At 37.4% G+C, this 19686-nt stretch overlaps 1 protein-coding gene across 1 annotated transcript in view; it reads left to right on the forward strand.

Annotated features, from left to right (window-relative positions):
- LOC141495918 (uncharacterized) overlaps nucleotides 1-8750 on the forward strand; it is a 30994-nt gene extending 22244 nt beyond the window's left edge. Inside the window, exon 5 of the mRNA XM_074197823.1 lies at nucleotides 2729-8750. Within this exon, the coding sequence (XP_074053924.1) occupies nucleotides 2729-4188 (1460 nt within the window). The 3' untranslated portion in view covers nucleotides 4189-8750. The remainder of the gene's footprint in view (nucleotides 1-2728) is intronic.
- Nucleotides 8751-19686: the final 10936 nt, after the last annotated feature.

Consider the following 19686-nt stretch of genomic DNA (forward strand, 5'->3'; position numbering starts at 1 on the left):
GAAGAGAGAGAGAGACTGCCAAGCTCTGTCCTCTGCCCTGGAACAGGACTCTGGGGCTCTGACCACATTCAGATCCTGATCCCAGTCTAGGCCCCCCCATAGAACAGCAGGGCCCCCCCACCTCAGCCCCATGGCAGAGGGGGGCGCTTATGATCATTCACAGAGCAGGAGGGAGGACAGAGCCTCACACACTGAGACCCTTGTGGGAGTGTCCCAAAAGCTCAGGAAGCACCCCCAAAACCAGGCCCAGGCTGGGAAAATGAGAAAGCAGAGAAATAAGAGGAAGACTATTGAGAAATATTTTGCAAATGAACCCTAGAAGGATAAAAATACTCAGTCTGAAAAAAAATAAAAAAAACACCTAAAAAAACCCCACCTAAAATACTCAGTCTGAAGATGAGGAAGCACAAGCTCCTGTATCTTAAGACTCCAAGAAAAACAGAAATTGGGCTCAGACTATGACAGAGCTCAAAAAAGACTTTGAAAATCAAATAAGGGAGCTGGAAGAAAAACTGGGAAAAGAAAGGAGAGAGATGCAGGAAAAACATAAAAATGAAGTCAGCAGTTTAGTCAAGGAAATCCAAAAAATGCTGAAGAAAATAGCATGCTAAAAACCAGCTTAGGTCAAATGGATAAAACAGTTCAAAAAAATTATTGAGGAGAAGAATGCTTTAAAAGCAAAATTGGCCAGATGGAAAAAGAGATAAGAAAACTCTCTGAGGAGAACAAATCCTTCAGACAAAGAATAGAATTCAGGGAGACTGATGAATTTACCAGAAATCAGGAATCAATACTTCAAAACCAAAAAAATGAAAAATTAGAAGAAAATGTGAAATATCTCATTGAAAAAACTGATATGGAAAACAGACTTAGGAAAGATAATTTAAAAATTATTGGAATACCTGAAAGTCATGATCAGGAAAAGAGCCTTGACATCATTTTCAAAGAATTACTACAGGAAAATTGCCCTGATATTCTAGAAGCAGGGCAAAATAGAAATGGAGAGAATCCACCGATCCCCCTGAGAAAGAGATCCCAAAAAACCAACCCCTAGGAATATTATAGCCAAGTTCCAGAACTCCCAAGTCAAAGAGAAAATATTACAAGCAGCCAGAAGGACACAGTTCAAATATCATGGAGCTGCGGTCAGGATCACACAGGACTTAGCAGCAACTACATTGGAAGCTCGTAGGGCTTGGAATACAATATACTGGAAGGCAAAAGAGCTTAGAATGCAGCCAAGAATGAACTACCCAGCAAGGCTGAATGTCCTCTTCCAGGGAAAAAGATGGACTTTCAATGAACCAGGGGAATTTCAAAGGTTCCTTTTGGAATGGCCAGAGCTGAACAGAAGGTTTGATCTTCAGATACAGGACTCAGGTGAAGCATGGAGATTGGAGGAGAGGGGAGAAATATGAGGGACTTAATGAGGATGAACTGCATGTATAGAAAAATGATACTGATAATATTCATATGGACCTTCTCAGTTAATAGAGCAAGTAGAGGGAGCTTTTATAGTTGAAGTACAGGAGAAAGCTGAATTCGAAGATAAAATATGGTGTAAAAATGGAGTCAATAGAAAAAAGGGAAATGGAATGGGAGAAAGAAAAAGGAGAGGGGGAATAGTCCAAGATATTTCACATAATAAGATTTTTTTTTATTACAATGAGCTATTGCAATGATATGGAAGGGGGGAGGCAAAGGGGAATGAGGGAACCTTTGCTCTCATCAGAGATGGCTAGGAGAGGAAACAGCAAATATACTCAATGGGGTATAGACAACTGGAGTAAGAAGGAGGGGGGAGCAGGGGGAAGGGGTGGGGATGTGAATAAAGGAGGAGAGAATGGGGGGAGAGTGGTCAGATATAACACATTTTCTTTTACTTCTTGCAAGGGGCTGGGATTGGATGGCCTGCCCAGGACCATAGGGCCAGGTGGATTCTGGGCCTAAGGGGTGATATGGGGGCTCAGGGCTTCTTGGCCCCAGGACCAGGGATCTGTCTGCTGCGCCACTCAGTGACCCTACAGCAGAGTCAGAGTGAAAGGAGAGAGAAAATACAGTACATGGTAGTGGAGAAATAAGGAGGGAGTTGCAATCAGCAATGGCAACATTGGAAAAATATGGAAGTAACTTTTGTGATGGACTTATAAAGAATGTGGAATGTGATCCACCCGTGACAGTTGTTGGTGTTGGAACAAAGACTGAAGCACATTTTTTGTTGTTATTATTTGGGGGAGGGTGCAGGGCAGGTGGGTCTGGGTGGCCTGCCTGGGGCCACATAGCAGGGTGATCTTTGGGTGTCTCTGTCTAATCTCTTCAGTTTCTTCTGCCCCACCATTGACTCTTATTCCTTCAGCTGTGCCTAATTATGATATAGATTTGAGTACCTTCACTGAATTGTTCTTCCTTTAGAAAACTCTGGTTTAAAACCCTGCCTTGGGGGCATCTAGATGGTCCAGTGAATAGAGCACCAGCCCTGAGTCAGGAGTAGGGTCTAAAGGGTCTAAACCTGATTCTGGCATTTCTAATTGTGAACAAATTCCTGCCCTATTTTTCATTGTTTCTATGGAGTCATCTCATTCCCTGCCATACCATCAATATACATCCTTTTTTCAGACCTATTCAATTCATAAATTCCTAGAGTTCTTTAATATTATGTGAATATAATTCTCTTCCTATTCCCAGACTGAAAATGGTAACATTTCCTATCACATTTTCTATTTTTCAGAAGGTGATAATGTTACTGAGAATGAGGAATCCACTTCAAAGCAAGAAATTTTTGGTGTGTTAGAATCACATAATAGTTCATCAGAAGATCTGCAGAAGGATCTTTTCCAGACTTCTGAAGCTGGAGAAGCCTGTGAAAGGGAAAGTATGTTAAAGCAACAACAAGGAAATCTCCCAGAGGAAGAAATTGGGAGAATTAACAGTGATTTTATGGAAGTGATAGTCCAGAATAAGAAAATTCCTATTGAAGAGAGAGGTGAGAAATGTAAAGAATTTTGGAAAAGTTTTAGGCTTGTCTCAAACACTGTTACACCTCAGAAAATTCCTAGAGGACAGAAATCATATCAATGCAATGAATGTGGCAAATATTTTAGTAGGAATTCACACCTTATTGGACACCAAAGAATTCACACTGGAGAGAAACCTTATGAATGTAATGAATGTGGGAAAAGCTTCAGACAGACTTCTCAGCTTGTTGTACATTTGAGAATCCACACAGGTGAAAAACCCTATGAATGTAATGAGTGTGGAAAAGCTTACCGTCACAGCTCACACCTTATTCATCACCAGAGACTTCACAATGGTGAAAAACCTTATAAATGTAATGCATGTGTGAAAGCCTTTACTCAGAGTTCTCAACTTATTGATCATCAGAGAATTCATACTGGTGAGAAACCCTATGAGTGTAACATGTGTGGTGAAGCCTTTAGTCGGAGTAAAAGCCTTATTCGACATCAGATACTTCACACTGGGGAAAAGCCTTATAAATGTAATGAATGTGGGAAAGGTTTCTGTTCTAACAGGAATCTTATTGATCATCAGAGAACTCACACCGGGGAGAAACCTTTTCAGTGTAATGAGTGTGGTAAGGCCTTTAGCAGGAGCAAATGCCTTATTCGACATCAGAGCCTCCACACTGGGGAAAAACCTTACAAATGCAATGAGTGTGGGAAGACCTTCGGTCAAGGTTCTCAGCTGATTGACCATGAGAGGATCCACACTGGAGAGAAACCGTTTGCATGTAGTGAGTGTGGCAAAGCATTTAGCCTGAGCAAGAGTCTTATTCGGCACCAGAGACTTCATACTGGAGAGAGACCTTATAAGTGCAGTGACTGTGGGAAATCCTTCAATCAGAACTCACACCTTATTATCCACCAGAGAATCCACACTGGGGAGAAACCCTATGAATGCAATGAATGTGGGAAGGTCTTCAGTTATAGCTCAAGTCTTTTGGTACATAAGAGAACTCACACTGGGGAGAAGCCTTATGAATGTCATGATTGTGGGAAAGCTTTTAGTGATAGCTCACAACTAATTGTGCATCAGAGAATCCACACTGGAGAGAAACCCTATGAATGTAAGGAATGTGGCAAAGCCTTCAGTCAGCGTTCAACCTTTAACCATCATCAGAGAACTCACTCTGGAGAGAAATACTCAGCTTTGGATACTTCTGTCTTTTAGACTGGTGCTCATAATGAAGAACAACAGATGATTTCAATTTTCTAAGGAAAAAACCTTATCCTTGTTTTCAGATGAAAATCCTAGTTGATCCAAAATTTAAAAAAATGATTGCTTTTGTTTCACTGAGAAATCAGGTCTTAGAATGTGGATGGTTTGGTCTCACTAATGAAAAATGAACAACACAACTTTATCATTCATGCATTGCCTTGTAAATATCTCAAAACCATTGTTTCTATTTTATCTTGTCTCAGCTATATGTTTGTTTCTCTCTTAGTGTATTTAATTAAACGTTATTAAAATGGGTGATCCCTGAAGGTGGGCCTTTCTTCTGTATCAGACTGGGAGGTGCCCAAGAGTTGGGGCGATATCTCATTTCCTTCCTCCCCCCCAAATATTTATTCTTCTTTACATTCCCCAGTCTTTAGCTTCTTTAAAATGGAGGCCCAAACCTATTATTTAGGGAGAAATACTTTCAATTTTCTTTCTCTCACTAGTGGATCTTCAGTGTTTTGAAGTCTATATTTTTGTGTCACTACATTCAAAGATCTGTGATTTTGACTGTGATGCTCACAGATTGCAACTTAGCTGAAACTATTTTAAAGAATTTTGTGATAGAGATTAAGTGACTTGTCTGAGAGCACACAGTATTCAAGAGGTAGGATTTGAACCAGGTTTTCCTAACCCCAAGTCCAGCACTGTTCACCATACCATGCTAGTTATATGACCCAACAAATACTAATTTGCCATGTGATTATATTTTTTTATCCTATATGGAGTGTAGGTTCTTTGATGGCATGAACTACCCCTTTCCCATACTACTTAGGCAATGAATGACAATAAAGATTCTCAGTAAACATTTTAACCTTTGAAATAACCAGTAGAATGATTATCCAATGGTGGGCTCCACATCTGCATTATACTGGGAGCTTTCTAAGGGTGAATATTTCCTTCTTTCTCTTCCAGCATGTGTTTATGAATGGAATGGCCACAGGGAATAGGCTGGCCTTTATGAAAAAAAACCTTACTTTATTTTATTGTTATTATTTTAGTTTTTGCAAGACAGTGGGGTTAAGTGACTTGCCAAAGGTCACACAACTAGGTAATTCTTAAGCGTCTGAGTTCAAATTTGAACTCAGGTCCTCCTGACTCCAGAGCTGGTGCTTTATCCACTGCACCACTTAGCTTCCCCTTATTGTTATTATTTTAAAATTTATTTACCTTATTTTTATTATCTTATTGTCCTTTATTTTATAGAACACTGTCTGGATTTCCAGTGTCATTGTTCATCTTTATAACCTCTTAATGATATAACCACTTAATGATATTTGAATTGACTAGATAAAACATGGGCCCTATTTTGATAGAAGTTATATTTGTAGAGGGATAAGAGACATAAAAAGAACTATAATAACTAATACTTCCTGACTGGTGCTTTAGAAAAGTGGACAAAATTATTTTAGCCAAAGCTGTCAAACTGGCTAGTAGGCTTGTGAAATTTCCAAGTGCCTCAGACCTAAAGTATAATATATTTAGGAAAAGTTTAACAAGATAAATAAAATACAACATAATGGTAAAAAAATGGCTTTCCAGGTCAATATGTGTGGCCCACGGACAGGGATCTAATCTATTTGGGTTTGACAGCCCTACTTTTAGACAGTAGGCAAAGTCAATTAAATTTACATTTACAAATAATTAAGCTTACAAATCTTTTCTTTTTTGTGGATGAAACATGAAATAATGAAAAGGGAACAAAGTAAACCCAGGATCAGCATTTGCATATAACAGGAGTCATTGACAAAAACAGAAGACAATATCTGAAAAATAATACTTATCCACAAGGTTTATAGGTTTATATATCCATAGGTTTATATTCCTCAGGGAAATAGGCAATATTTTTCTCCTGTTTCCATGGCAATATTTTCTGTTCTTGTGGTGCTATGTGCATATCTGTTTGCCCAGTTGGATACAAATAACATATTTATGGACAGAACAAGTTAAATCACAGACAAAACCCTTTTTCCCCACTCTGAAAGCTTAAGGAGAATGGTTATTTTGCATATTGATACTGTTTCTATATTGCCAATGTGGGAATTAGTTTTGCTTGATTATACCTGTTTGTAATGGTGTGGAGAAGGATGAGGAGAAAATATATTGTTACATTAACTACTGCTGAGGCTCTAGCTTCTACCACACTATGATGGCTGAAAATATTGATGAATAGATATAAAATAGATTTGGACTCAATAGAACATAAGACTGAACCTGTACCAAATCATAATATTTCTTGATTGGCAGCAATACCCTTTTGATCTGTGGTATTTGTTACCAAAACAGAATATATACTAAAACTTTTTTTAAGCTTTCTTTTCATTTTACCATAGAAAACCAAACAAAGCCTTTGGGTAAATATTTCAAACTGTCAAATTTTGGAATAAAATTGATGTCAGAAAAAGCTTCCTAATAAAGTTTCCTAAAAATGTAATCCTAAAGTTAGGAAGAGGTTCACCCCTTTTGGAGATATTCAGATGGAGGCTGGAAACTTTATTTGTTGAATATGATGAAATAGTTTTCCACTTGCAACTAAATTAAAAGACTGTTTTTGTCTTATATTCCTCCCTCTATCCCACCTCCTCTCTCTGATGGCTTTACCTAAGTTTTATTATTGTGCTTGGTGAAGCATAATCATTTTCTAAATCTAAAATCAGGTTTATCAGCTGTCAATGCAATAAATGTTGGAATCATGTTAGCTTAATATTTTTGGTTTCATTTCTACCTGCAAATAGTAACATATATAAGTCAACTAGGTGGTGCTGTGGATAGAGTCAGGTGGACCTGAGTTCAAATCCAATCTCAGACAATAATTACTTAGCTGTGTGACCTTAGGCAAGTCACTTAACCTCATTGCTTTGCAAAAACAAAAACCAAAAAACCCCATCAATATACTTATCTCTAGATGTAGAGAGTAGTACATCCTTATTTATGTGAGAAATTTGTTGTCCAGTCTATGACTTTACATACTTTGTGACTCTATCTTAATGTCTGACTTGAATAACTCAAAAAAGCCAGTGTTAATGTTTGTTAGATCCATTTACTTCTTTAAAGTATGTCTTTTATAAAATAGTACAGGCTCACTTTGACATGGATACAAAATGGCTCCCAGCCCTTCATAAAACAGATTCTTTGGCATTTCTGTTCTTTCACTCATTGCTCCTGATTCCACCTTTCTGGGAAACATTTCTTACATTAGCTTGACTAATTACTTGAAGACTGCTAGTGTCAAAAGCTGATAGAGTTTGAGCTCAACACCCCACCCCACCCCTTTTATTTTTAACAGTTTATCTTCTCATTGAATGACATCATCATTAAGACTGAATTGGAACAAACTAATCCCAAAATATATTTGGGTCCCAGAAACATATTTATCCAACTTCTGAACTCATGTTAATCTGAGTCTCTAGACAATTTCATTATTTAAAAAAACTTGATTTTTTTTCCCTCTTCACTGCATATATAAAAGTGAATCATAAGTAATCAAGTACCCGGTTAACTTAAGGTAGTTTTGTGTATTCAATAGGAACAAAAAAAAATTAGGTTCAAGTGTCAGCTCTCTGCACTAGCACTTACTTGTTTGATGTAAAATGTTTAATCAATAAACATGTTCTATTCTTAACTTTCAATAAGGACTTCTTCACAGAATAAAGATAAAGTCATTCCATTTTTATAATCAATTCCCTTATGGTAGGTAGCACTTAAGCAACATGCAGTTTATAAACTTCAGGCCAAATGTCTGATGGCCATAAAAATACCCCATTTCTATTACAAGATATTCAAAGTCCAGAACAATGACCCTTTATTCTCCAAAATTAATTTCTGATTTTGCTTTTTAGACCTTTTTCTTTTAAAGTGCCAATTTAAAATATATTCTTAAAATAATCTGTGATTTCTGGGCCAATTATTCTGTGTTCCTAAGTTCCTAAGACTAGCAGGGATACCAACAGTAAAGCACAACAATCTCCAATAATTATTACATTCCCCTCACAAGTATTGCTTTTCTATAATTCAGTATTACCTATAGGTCATTGCTGTAATAAAAAGTTTATTGAGATTTTCACCCCTAGCTAAGTTTTATTTAGCTTATTACAGATTTTACATTATACATATTGGTTCTCTAATTTTCAAATTTGACAAGTTATTATCCTGGTTAAATTTTTTTTCATGGGGCAAGTGGAACTCCCTTCAAGTACTATTATCCTTGTAAAATTCATTCTAAGGGAATAAAATCTAGTTTAAGGAACAGTATACCATCAGCAAAATACTGCAAATCATAGTAAGACAAAATCCAATAGGTGTCAAAAAAAAATTCTCACAAGAAATAAAAAGCACATGGTTCAGTATACCTTGCTGTCTTTTAATATAAGAGAATGGCTAAAGTAATTCCTTAAAATTCTTTGTTTTTCTACATGGTTTGTCTAGCAAACCTACTGGCAGTGCTTGGAGTTAGTCACAATAAATATTTAGTTCTTTGCAGTGGGGTTAGGGTACTGGAGAAGTATGCCCTTTGGTAGGAGCCATGTTCACCAGACCTTCCCCACATCTCTCCTATGCAGTGATGGTACCTTAAACCTTGTTCACTCTGTAGCTGTCAGAGGACAGAAGCAGTACACATACTGGGAAGTGGGGATGGGAGTAAGGGGCAGACAGGCCAACACATTATTCAGGCTTATATAAAATATAGTTTTAGGGTAACTCTGTGGAGAAAAGTACTACATACCCAAACATTTATAAGGAAAAGGAAGGAAGGGGGCCTCGGGAAAGGGAGGATTCTGCACAGGTGCCATCTTGGGGTCTCCCTGCTGAATTCTAAAGAAGCTCCTGAATAGGAATTTATGGGTGTGGGGAGATTTGTTTTACTGTTTAAAGACATCTTGCTGAGAGCTAAGTAAACAAGTGAGTAAGCAAGTAAGTAAATGAGTAAAGGTAAGGGGCCATTTTCTTGTTGGACAGACCTGACATTGAATTCAAGGAAACAAAAGGGATTCCTTCCCAAATAGAATATTCCCAAATAAACCTTCTTAGGGTTAATATTCCTAGTGAAGTCCTCTCAGGGTTAAGAAATATTAAGAAAAAGGGCAACAAAAATATGCATACCCTTTGATCTAGCAATGCCACTACTGGATCTATACCCTGAAAAGATGATGAAAAAAGAAAACATCACTTATACAAAAATATTCATAGTAGCCCTGTTTGTGGTGGCAAAGAACTGGAAATCAGGTAAATGCCCTTCAGTTGGGGAATGGCTTAGCAAACTCTGGTATATATATATCATGGAACACTATTGTTCTCTTATAAACCAGGAGGGATGGGAATTCAGGGAAGCCTGGAGGGATTTGCATAGACTGATCCTGAGTGAGATGAGCAGAGCCAGGCAAACATTGTATACCCTAACAGCAACATGGGGGTGATGATCAACCTTGACAGACTTGCTCATTCCATCAGTGCAACAATCAGGGGCAATTTGGGTCTGTCTGTGATGGAGAATGACATCTGTATCCAGAGAAAGAGCTGTAGAGTTTGAACAAAGACCAAGGATTATTATTTTTTTTAGAGATTTAATTTCTATTTATTTTTATTTTTGTACAAATGATTTTTATACATTACTAAAATATTCTTGTTTAAGAGTAAACATAATATCCCCTTCCCCAAAAAATATAGACCACACAAGTGATAAAGTAAAGAGAAAAAAATTAAAATGAAAATAATAATGATAATGATGATGATGATGATAATAATAATAAATAGGTGCAGCCAGGTGGCACAGTGGACAGAGCAACAGCCCTGAAGTCAGGAGCACCTGAACCCAAATCTGGCCCCAGACACCCAACAATCACACAGCTGTGTGACCCTGGGCAAGCCACCCCAACCCCATTGCCCTGCAAAAAACAAAAGACCCAAAATAAAATAATAATAATAATAATAATAATAATAATAATAATAATAATAAGGGTGGCCAAGTGGCACAGTGGACAGAGCACTGGCCCTGGAGCCAGGAGCACCCAGGTCCAAATACAGGCCCAGATACCCAACAGTCACCCAGCTGTGCATCCCCAGGCAAGCCACTCAACCCCATTTGCCTTGCAACCCCTCTAAAATAATAATAGTAATAATAATAATAATAATAATAATAATAATAAATGTGCTTCAGTCTGTGTTCCAACATCTCCAGCTCTGTAACAGGTGGATCACATTTTTTATGATAAATCCATCACAAAAGCTACTTCCACATTTTTCCACCGTTGCCATTGCTGATCACAACTCCCTCCATTCGTACTTCCCCACTACCATATACTATATTTTCTCTCTCCTTTCACACTGTCCCTCTTCTTAAATGTGCTGTAGGGTAGCTGAGTGGCACAGCAGACAGATCCCTGGCCCTGGGGCCAAGAGCCCACATACCACCCCTTAGGCCCAGCATCTACCCAGCCCTATGGGTCTCAGACAGGCCATCCAAACCCAGCCCTTTGCAAGAAGTAAAAGAAAAATGTATTATATCTGACCACTCTTCCATCATGGTCCATTCTCTCTATCACTCACATCCATCCTCTTCCCCCATCCCCCTTCTCTCCTTCTTACTCTAGATGTCTATACCTCAGGTTACCTTTAATTTTGGGGGAAAAAACCCTGCTGTGTTTTTGTCTGATCTTGCTATCTCTTATACTTTGTTTCTTCCTTAAGGATATGATTTCTCTCTCATCACATTCGATTTGGAAACAATGTAAAGACTGGCAAATTGCCTTCTGTGTGGGATGGGGGGAGGGAAGTAAGATTAGAGGAAAATTGTAAAACTCAAAATAAATAAAATCTTTATTAAAAAAAGAAACATTAAGAAAACCAAACCATTATTCTTAGAAGAAAGACCTTGCATCCAAATGAGACTTGTAATGCCAACCTGTTTTCTCAATAAGGATATTTTTTTTTAAATGTTTTTATGTTTTTTTTGGCAAGGCAATGGGCTTATGTGGCTTGCCCAAGGCCACACAGCTAGGTAATTATTAAGTGTCTGAGGCCGAATTTGAACTCAGGTCCTCCTGACTCCAGGGCTAGTGCTCTATCCACTGCACCACCTAGCCGCCCCTCAATGAGGATATTTTTACTAACTGGAAGGTTAGTACACTGCTTCTAGACCTTGTGTTCCAAGACAAGTTCATAACTTTATGATAAACCTATTTCTACTAGACTTAGATATTACTTCAATTAAGATAGCTATAATCCTGGAGGTTATTCTTATCATCTGGATGGTAAGGTAATATTTTTATGAAAACCTTTCATTTTTTCCTTGCTGGGGTAGATTTTCATGATTAGAATATAACTCTGAAAACTAACCAAAGAATCAACAGAGAGAGGATAGAGAGGAGGAGGGGATTACAATAGGCCACATGATCTTTTTATTGACTTTTTTAAAAAAAATTTTTAATTTTTTTGACTTTTTAAAATTTTTATTTATTTTCATCCATTTGTATATACCTATCCCCCCCCCCCCAGTTGGGAACAGTCAGGTTAGCATTTTAGAAACAAATTTTGTTAAACATATTTACAAATTAGGAATTAGGGATTAGGATTAAGGGAAAGAGATACATAAGAGATAATTTTTATAAAGTATTCATCAGATTCAGTAGGGGTATTTTTGTGTGTGTGTGTTTTGTTTTTCTTCCTCTGGTTGGGGATAAATAGTCCATAATCTGTCAAATGCAGATGTTCTAACTCTCTGGACTGCCAAGAGGGGTTGCTTCCATCAAGGTTGTTCATCTCATAATGCTGATATGTAAATTGTTCTCTTGGCTCTACTCCCTTTGTTCAGCATCAGATCCCACAAGTCATTCCATGTTTCTCTAGAGTCCAAACATTTATTGTTTCTTATGGAAAAATAATATTTCACTTCTGGCCAAGATGGCAGAGAGAAGACAGGCACAGTTCTAAAGTCTCCTGATCTCTTCCCCATCTATCACATGAAATAAACCTCTTAAAAGAAATCTGACCCACAAAACCCAAAACCAGGAGAAAGAACATCTAGCTCGGGATTTGTCTCCAGCAACAACTTTTGCCAAATTCGGGCGGGTGAGTCTGGGCTCAGAGGGAGGATCAACCCTGGATCAGCCAGATTAACAGCTGAATTGGAGCCGGGAGTCTGAGGGCTGGAGAGCCGGACCTGATGGATCAGGGTGGGGCTGTACCTTGGGGGTGTGAGTCAGCCGGGAGTGGAGCCCTGGTATTGGAGCTGTCCCCTGGGAGATCCAGGACAGGGCTGGGGGGAGAGTTCTGGAGCAGGAAGGCTTTGGACACCATCCCTGGGCTCCTCTGGTCTGAGTCCCATTACAACTCAGACTTCTTCCCTAACAAACAAATGCAAACTACTTCTGACTCAGGCCCAGGTGTGTGAGCAGAACCAGCCCAACTGAAGAATGACCTCAGGCCAGGGTAAAGCCCACCATTGACTGAAGGCAAAAGAATGCAATAGCTCCAACTCCTCCCTTCAAGCAAAGGGAGAAGGCCTCAACCAAGGTCACAGACACTCCAGAGAAAGCAACCAGCACCTCTTACTGGCCAGCCAGAGGAACTGCACTCAGTGAGTAAAGCCTTTAGCAATCCCAAGCCCCTGAACCAGCCCCCCCAACTCAGGTCTTAGCAAAATGAAGAAGGGTCAGCGGAAAGGTGGATCCATAGAAAAATTCTTGGAAGGGAAAGACCCTAACTCAGAGAGACCTGGAACCTCTGAGGAGAATACAATCTGGTCTTCAGCACAGAAAGACTTCCTTGACGAAATAAGGAAGGAGCTTAAAAATTTGGGAGAGACAATACCTTGCAACAAGAAAACAAAACCTTAGAAAGTACAATTGGACAAATACAAAATGAGAATAAATCTCTCAGATCTTCAAATGGGCAAATGCAAAAAGAAATTAATTCTCTAAAAACCTCAATTGGTCAAATGGAAAGCTCTTTCAAAAGTAGAATTGACCAATTGGAAAAGGAGTTGCAAAAGGTTAATGAAGAAAACTCCTCCCCGCAAAAAATAATGGACTCTACAGAAACTAATGACTCCATGAGACAGCAAGAGTCAGTTAAACAAAATCAAAAAATAGAAAAAATAGAAGTAAATGTAAAATGCCTCATCAACAAAACCACTGACCTCGAGAATAGATCAAGGAGGGGCAACCTGAAAATTATAAGACTTCCTGAAAACATTGAAGAGAAAAAAAGCCTGGACTTAATATTACAGGATCTAGTGATGGAAAACTGCCCTGATGTCACGGAATTGGAGGGCAAAGTAGTTACTGAAAGAGTACATCGTTCCCCACCAGATAAAGATCCTAAAATGAAAACACCAAGGAATGTTGTGGCCAAACTCCAGAACTATCAGATAAAGGAGCAAATCCTGCAAGCAGCCAGAAAGAAACAATTTAAATATCAAGGAGCCACAGTAAGGATCATGCAGGACCTGGCTGCATCAACATTAAGGGATTGAAGGGCCTGGAATGAGCTATTCGGAGAGCAAGGGAGCTTGGAATACAGCCAAGAATCTACTTTCCCACAAAGCTGAGCCTTCTCTTCCAGCGAAAAAGATGGACATTTAACGAAATGGAAGAATTCCAAAAATTTCTGATGAAAAGACGAGAGCTAAACAGAAAATTTGGACATCAAACAGGAGGTTCAAGGGATACATGAAAAGGTAAAAAAAAAAGGTGGTGGTAAAAGGAAAAAAATGCAATCCAGTACATTGAAACTGGCTATATCCCAGCATGGGGGGGAAAAAGATTCTCATAAATCTTAAGAATTGTAACCCTAACAGAGAGAATATACCTAGCCAGAAATGATGGACATTCATGACCTATCCATGAGACTCCTATCTAAAGAGATGTAACTGGCTTTAACCCCACTTGGGAGAAAGACCCTAATAACTCTCAGGAATTTTGACTCTATTCGATAGAATATATTGAATTAGAAGGGATAGACACTCAGAATTTTCTATGACTTAGATAGAATGATCTAAAAAACACTACCTCCTTAAAAAGGGGGACAGGAAAGAGCCTGGAGGAGGGAGGGGAGTGAATGGGGTAAATTTTATTACACTAAGAGGTACAAAAAACCTATGGTAATAGAGGGGAAGAAGGGAGCAGATGAGAAACACCTGAATCTTCTTCTCATCAGACTTAGCTTAAAGTCAACCTACACATACTCAGTTAACTTATAAAACATCTAACCTTTCAAGTAGTAAAAGGGGAAAAGGGGAGGGGGGCTGGAGAAAGGGAAGGGGAGTGAGGGGAAAAAAGGCAAAATAACAAAAAGAAGGGAAGGGAAAAGGGAAAAAGGGAAAGAGGAAAGAAAGAGGAGGGTATGATATAGGAGGGCAAACACGCTGAAGGGGGTGGTATTCAGAAACAAAATACTGGGGAATATGGATAAAGAGGGGAGAAAGGGGGAAAAATACAAACGGAGGGAAGATAGAACAGAGGGCAATAAAGAATTAGTAATCATAACCTTGAATGTGAATGGGATGAACTCTCCCTTAAAAATGTAAGTGAATAGCAGAGTGGATTAAAAACCAGAATCCTACAATATGCTGCTTACAAGAAACTCATTTGAAGCAGAGAGATACATATAGAGTAAAGGTAAAAGGTTGGAGCAAAATATATTTTACTTCAGCTGAAGTAAAAAAAAGCAGGGGTAGCAATCCTTATCTCAGACAAAGCAGCAGAAAAAATAGATAGCGTTAAAAGAGATAAGGAAGGAAACTTTATCCTCCTAAAAGGTACCATAGACAATAAAGTCATTTCAATATTGAATATATATGCACCCAGTGGGACAGCACCCAAATTCTTAGAGGAGAAGCTGAAAGAACTACAGGAAGACATAGACAGCAAAACTCTACTAGTGGGAGACCTCAACCTCCCGCTATCAGATCTAGATAAATAGAATCATAAAATAAACAAGAAAGAAGTTAAGGAGGTGAATAGATTGTTAGAAAAATTAGATATGGTAGACTTATGGAGGAAACTGAATGGGGTTAGAAAGAAATATACCTTTTTCTCTGCAGTGCATGGAACTTATACAAAAATTGACCATGTACTAGGACATAAAAACCTAATGATCAACTGCAGAAAGGCAGAAATAGTGAATACATCTTTCTCAGATCACAATGCAATAAAAGTCATATACAATACTGAGCCAAGGAGATATAGACCCAGAACAAATTGGAAACTGAATAACCTCATTTTAAAAAATGAGTGGACCAAAAAACAAATTATAGAAAGAATTAACCATTTTATCCTAGATAATGATAATAATGAAACAACATACCAAAATCTATGGGATTCATTCAAAGCGACTCTCAGGGGATATAGCTCTAAATGCTTACATTAATAAAATGTAGAAAGAGGAAATCAATGAACTAAACATGCAACTAAAAGAATTAGAGAAAGAACAAATCAAAAATCCCCAATTAAATACTAAATTAGAAATTCAAAAAATTAAAGGAGAAATTAATAAAATCAAAAGCAAAAAACTATTGAATTAATAAATAAAACCAAAAGTTGATATTATGAAAAAAACCAATAAAATTGATAAACCTCTGGTCAATTTGATTAAAAAAAAGAAGAAAATGAAATTGCTAGTATCATAAATGAAAAAGGTGAACTCACCACCAATGAGGAGGAAATTAAAGTAATAATTTGAAATTATTTTGCCCAACTCTATGCCAATAAATTTGATAATCTAAGTGAAATGGATGAATATTTACAAAAATATAAGTTGCCCAGGTTAAATGAAGAAGAGATTAAATACCTAAACAACCCTATCTCAGAAAAAAGAAATTCAACAAGCCATTATTGAACTCCCTAAAAAAAAATCTCCAGGGCCTGATGGATTCACAAGTGAATTCTACCAAACATTTAAGGAACAATTGGTTCCAGTTCTATATAAACTGTTTGTAAAAATAGGGAAAGATGGAACTCTGCCTAACTCTTTCTATGAAACCAATATGGTGCTGTTACCTAAACCAGGAAGAGTTAAAACAGAGAAAGAAAATTATAGACCTATTTCCCTGATGAATATAGATGCAAAAAATCTTAAATAAAATCTTAGCAAAACGATTGCAACAAGTTATCACTAGGATAATACATTATGATCAAGTAGGATTTATTCCAGGAATTCAGGGTTAGTTCAATATTAGGAAAACTGTTAGTATACTCAATTATATCAACAACAAACCCATCAGAAGTCATATGATCATATCAATAGATGCTGAAAAAAGCTTTTGACAAAATACAGCATCCATTCCTATTAAAAATACTAGAGAGTGTAGGAATAAATGGACTGTTCCTTAAAATAATTAGCAGTATCTATCTGAAACCATCAACAAGCATTATACTCAATGGGGAGAGGCTAGAGGCATTCCCAATAAGATCAGGGCAGAAACAAGGGTGCCCATTATCACCACTATTATTCAATATTGTATTAGAAATGTTAGCATCAGCAATTAGAGAAGTAAAAGAAATTGAAGGAATTAGAATTGGGAAGGAAGAGACAAAACTCTCACTCTTTGCAGATGACATGATGGTCTACCTAGAGAATCCCAAGAAATCATACAAAAAACTACTGGAACAATTAGCAATTTTAGCAAAGTTGCAAGTTATAAAATAAACCCTCATAAATCCTCAACTTTTCTATATATGTGTAGCAAGATACAGCAGGAAGAGCTAGAAAGAGAAATCCCGTTCAAAGTAACCTCAGACAATATAAAATACTTAGTAGTCTATTTGCCAAGACAGACTCAGGATCTTTTTGAAAACAATTATAAAACACTTCTCACACAAATTAAATCAGATTTTAAATAACTAAGCAAATATCAACTACTCATGGATAGGTAGAGCTCATATAATAAAAATGACAATTCTACCAAAACTAAACTATCTGTTTAGTGCCCTACCAATCAAAATTCCAAAAAATTACTTTAACGAGTTAGAAAAAATTGTAAGTAAATTCATATGGAGAAATAAAAAGTCAAGAATTGCCAGGAGCTTAATGAAAAAAATTGCAAAAGAAGGTAGCTTAGCCCTACCTGATCTAAAATTATATTATAAAGCATCAGTCATCAAAACTGTTTGGTGTTGGCTAAGAAATAGAGTGGTAGATCAGTGGAATAGACTAGGTGTAAAAGCAGGAGATGATTACAGCAATCTGCTGTTTGATAAACCCAAAGAGTCCAGTCATTGGGATAAAAACTCCCTCTTTGATAAAAACTGCTAGGATAATTAGAATTTAGTATGGAAGAAACTTAGATTAGACCAACACCTCACACCCTTTACCAAGATAAGATCCAAATGGTTAAAGGACTTGGACATAAAAAAAGCACTATAAGCAAATTAGAAGATCAAGGATTAGTTTACCTGTCAGATCTATGGAAAGGGGAGCAGTTTATGACTAAGGAAGTGTTGGAGAACATCAGCAAAAACCAATTAGATGATTTTGATTACATTAAATTAAAAAGATTTTGCACAGATACCACTGTAACCAAGATCAAAAGAAATGTAGTAAATTGGGAAACAATCTTTACAACTAATGATTCTGACAAAGGACTCATTTCTAAAATATACAGAGAACTGAGTCATATTTTTAAAACAAAAAGCCATTCCCCAATTGACAAATGGTCAAAGGATATGCAGAGGCAATTTACAGATGAGGAGATCAAAGCAATCCATAGCCATATGAAAATATGCTCTAAATCATTAATTGTTAGAGAAATGCAAATTAAAGCTTCTCTGAGGTACCACCTCACACCTCTCAGATTGGCCAATATGACCAGGAAGGATAATAATCATTGTTGGAAGGGTTGTGGGAAATCTGGGACACTATTACACTGTTGGTGGAGCTGTGAACTCATCCAACCCTTCTGGAGAGATATTTGGAACTATGCCCAAAGGGCAACAAAAATGTGCATACCCTTTGACCCAGCAATACCACTACTGGGTATATACCCTGAAGAGATGAGGAAGAAGGGTAAAAAGATTACTTGTACAAAAATATTTATGGCAGCCCTGTTTGTGGTGGCAAAGAATTGGAAATCAAATAAATGTCCTTCAATTGGGGAATGGCTTAGCAAACTGCTGTATATCTATGTCATGGAACACTATTGTTCTATTAGAAACCAGGAGGGATGGGATTTCAGGGAAGCCTGGAGGGATTTGCATGAATTGATGCTGAGTGAGATGAGCAGAACCAGAAAAACACTGTACACCCTAACAGCAACTTGGGAGTGATGTTCAACCTTGAAGGACTCGCTCATTCCATCAGTGCAACAATTGGGAACAATTTTGGGCTGTCTGCAAAGGAGAGTGCCATCTTTATCCAGATAAGGAGCTGTGGAGTTTGAACAAAGTTCAAGGACTATTCCCTTTAATTTAGAGGAAAAACAGATATCTTATTATCTGATTTTGTCACCTCTTAGACTTCTCTTCTTTAAGGATATGATTTCTCTCTCATCACACCCAATTTGGATCAAGGTACAACATGGAAACAAAGTAAAGACTGACAGATTGCTTTCTGTGGGGGGGGGGAAGCAAGATGGGGGAAAATTGTAAAACTCAAATAATATCTTTAATAAAAATTAATTTAAAAAAAAGAAAAATAATATTCTATAGTATTCATGTACCGTAACTTTTTTAGCCATTCCTCAACTGATGGGCAATCCCTTAATTTCCAATTCTTTGCCACTACAAAAAGAGCCGTTATGAATATTTTGGAACATGTAGGACTTTTTCCATTTTTTTACAATTTCTTCTGGATATAGTCCTATGCAGGGGTCCAGCCTCCGCGGGGTCCTTGGAACCTGACAGGAGGGATAGAGTCGGCGAAATGAGTTGAATCAACAAGTGGGTAAAGGCAGGAGCAGTTTGACTGTCAGCTGCTTGGATTTATTTTTATAGTTTCAGAATCATGTATGTTTCAAGCATGCAAGCTGAGATCATTTCCTTGGTTACAAAAGTGTACAATTTTCATCATCAATCATATAGTTCATATGGTTACAAGTTTTAATCATGTGATTACAAGTTTAAGTAATAATCATATAGTTAATTGATTTCTTATCCCTACTCAGACCATGATGACCTTAACCTGTCTGTTACCATATTTATTACTGCACTGTATAATTGTTAATTCATTTAAAGTTATTAAGCAATTCTTTTAATGGAAAGTTTTTTATATATTTTGTGTAAGTAATATTTTTCGATACACTTCCTTAACAATCTATAGTGAGGGTCTTTATGCTTGTCCATCCATCTGTTAACTCTTACAATAACCAATTTTTCTTTCAGGCCTTGTTGGTAGAAACCACAGTTTCTGTGACTTTTTTTATTCTTTCCCATGAAACTAAGGCTGCTGGAGTTCACATATCGGTCACCTGTACTATTTTCTCACCATCTTTTTCATATATTCCTGTGTATGGTAAGGGGG

Source organism: Macrotis lagotis, chromosome 8 (assembly GCF_037893015.1).
Source record: "Macrotis lagotis isolate mMagLag1 chromosome 8, bilby.v1.9.chrom.fasta, whole genome shotgun sequence".
In the NCBI taxonomy this organism is placed as follows: domain Eukaryota; kingdom Metazoa; phylum Chordata; class Mammalia; order Peramelemorphia; family Peramelidae; genus Macrotis; species Macrotis lagotis.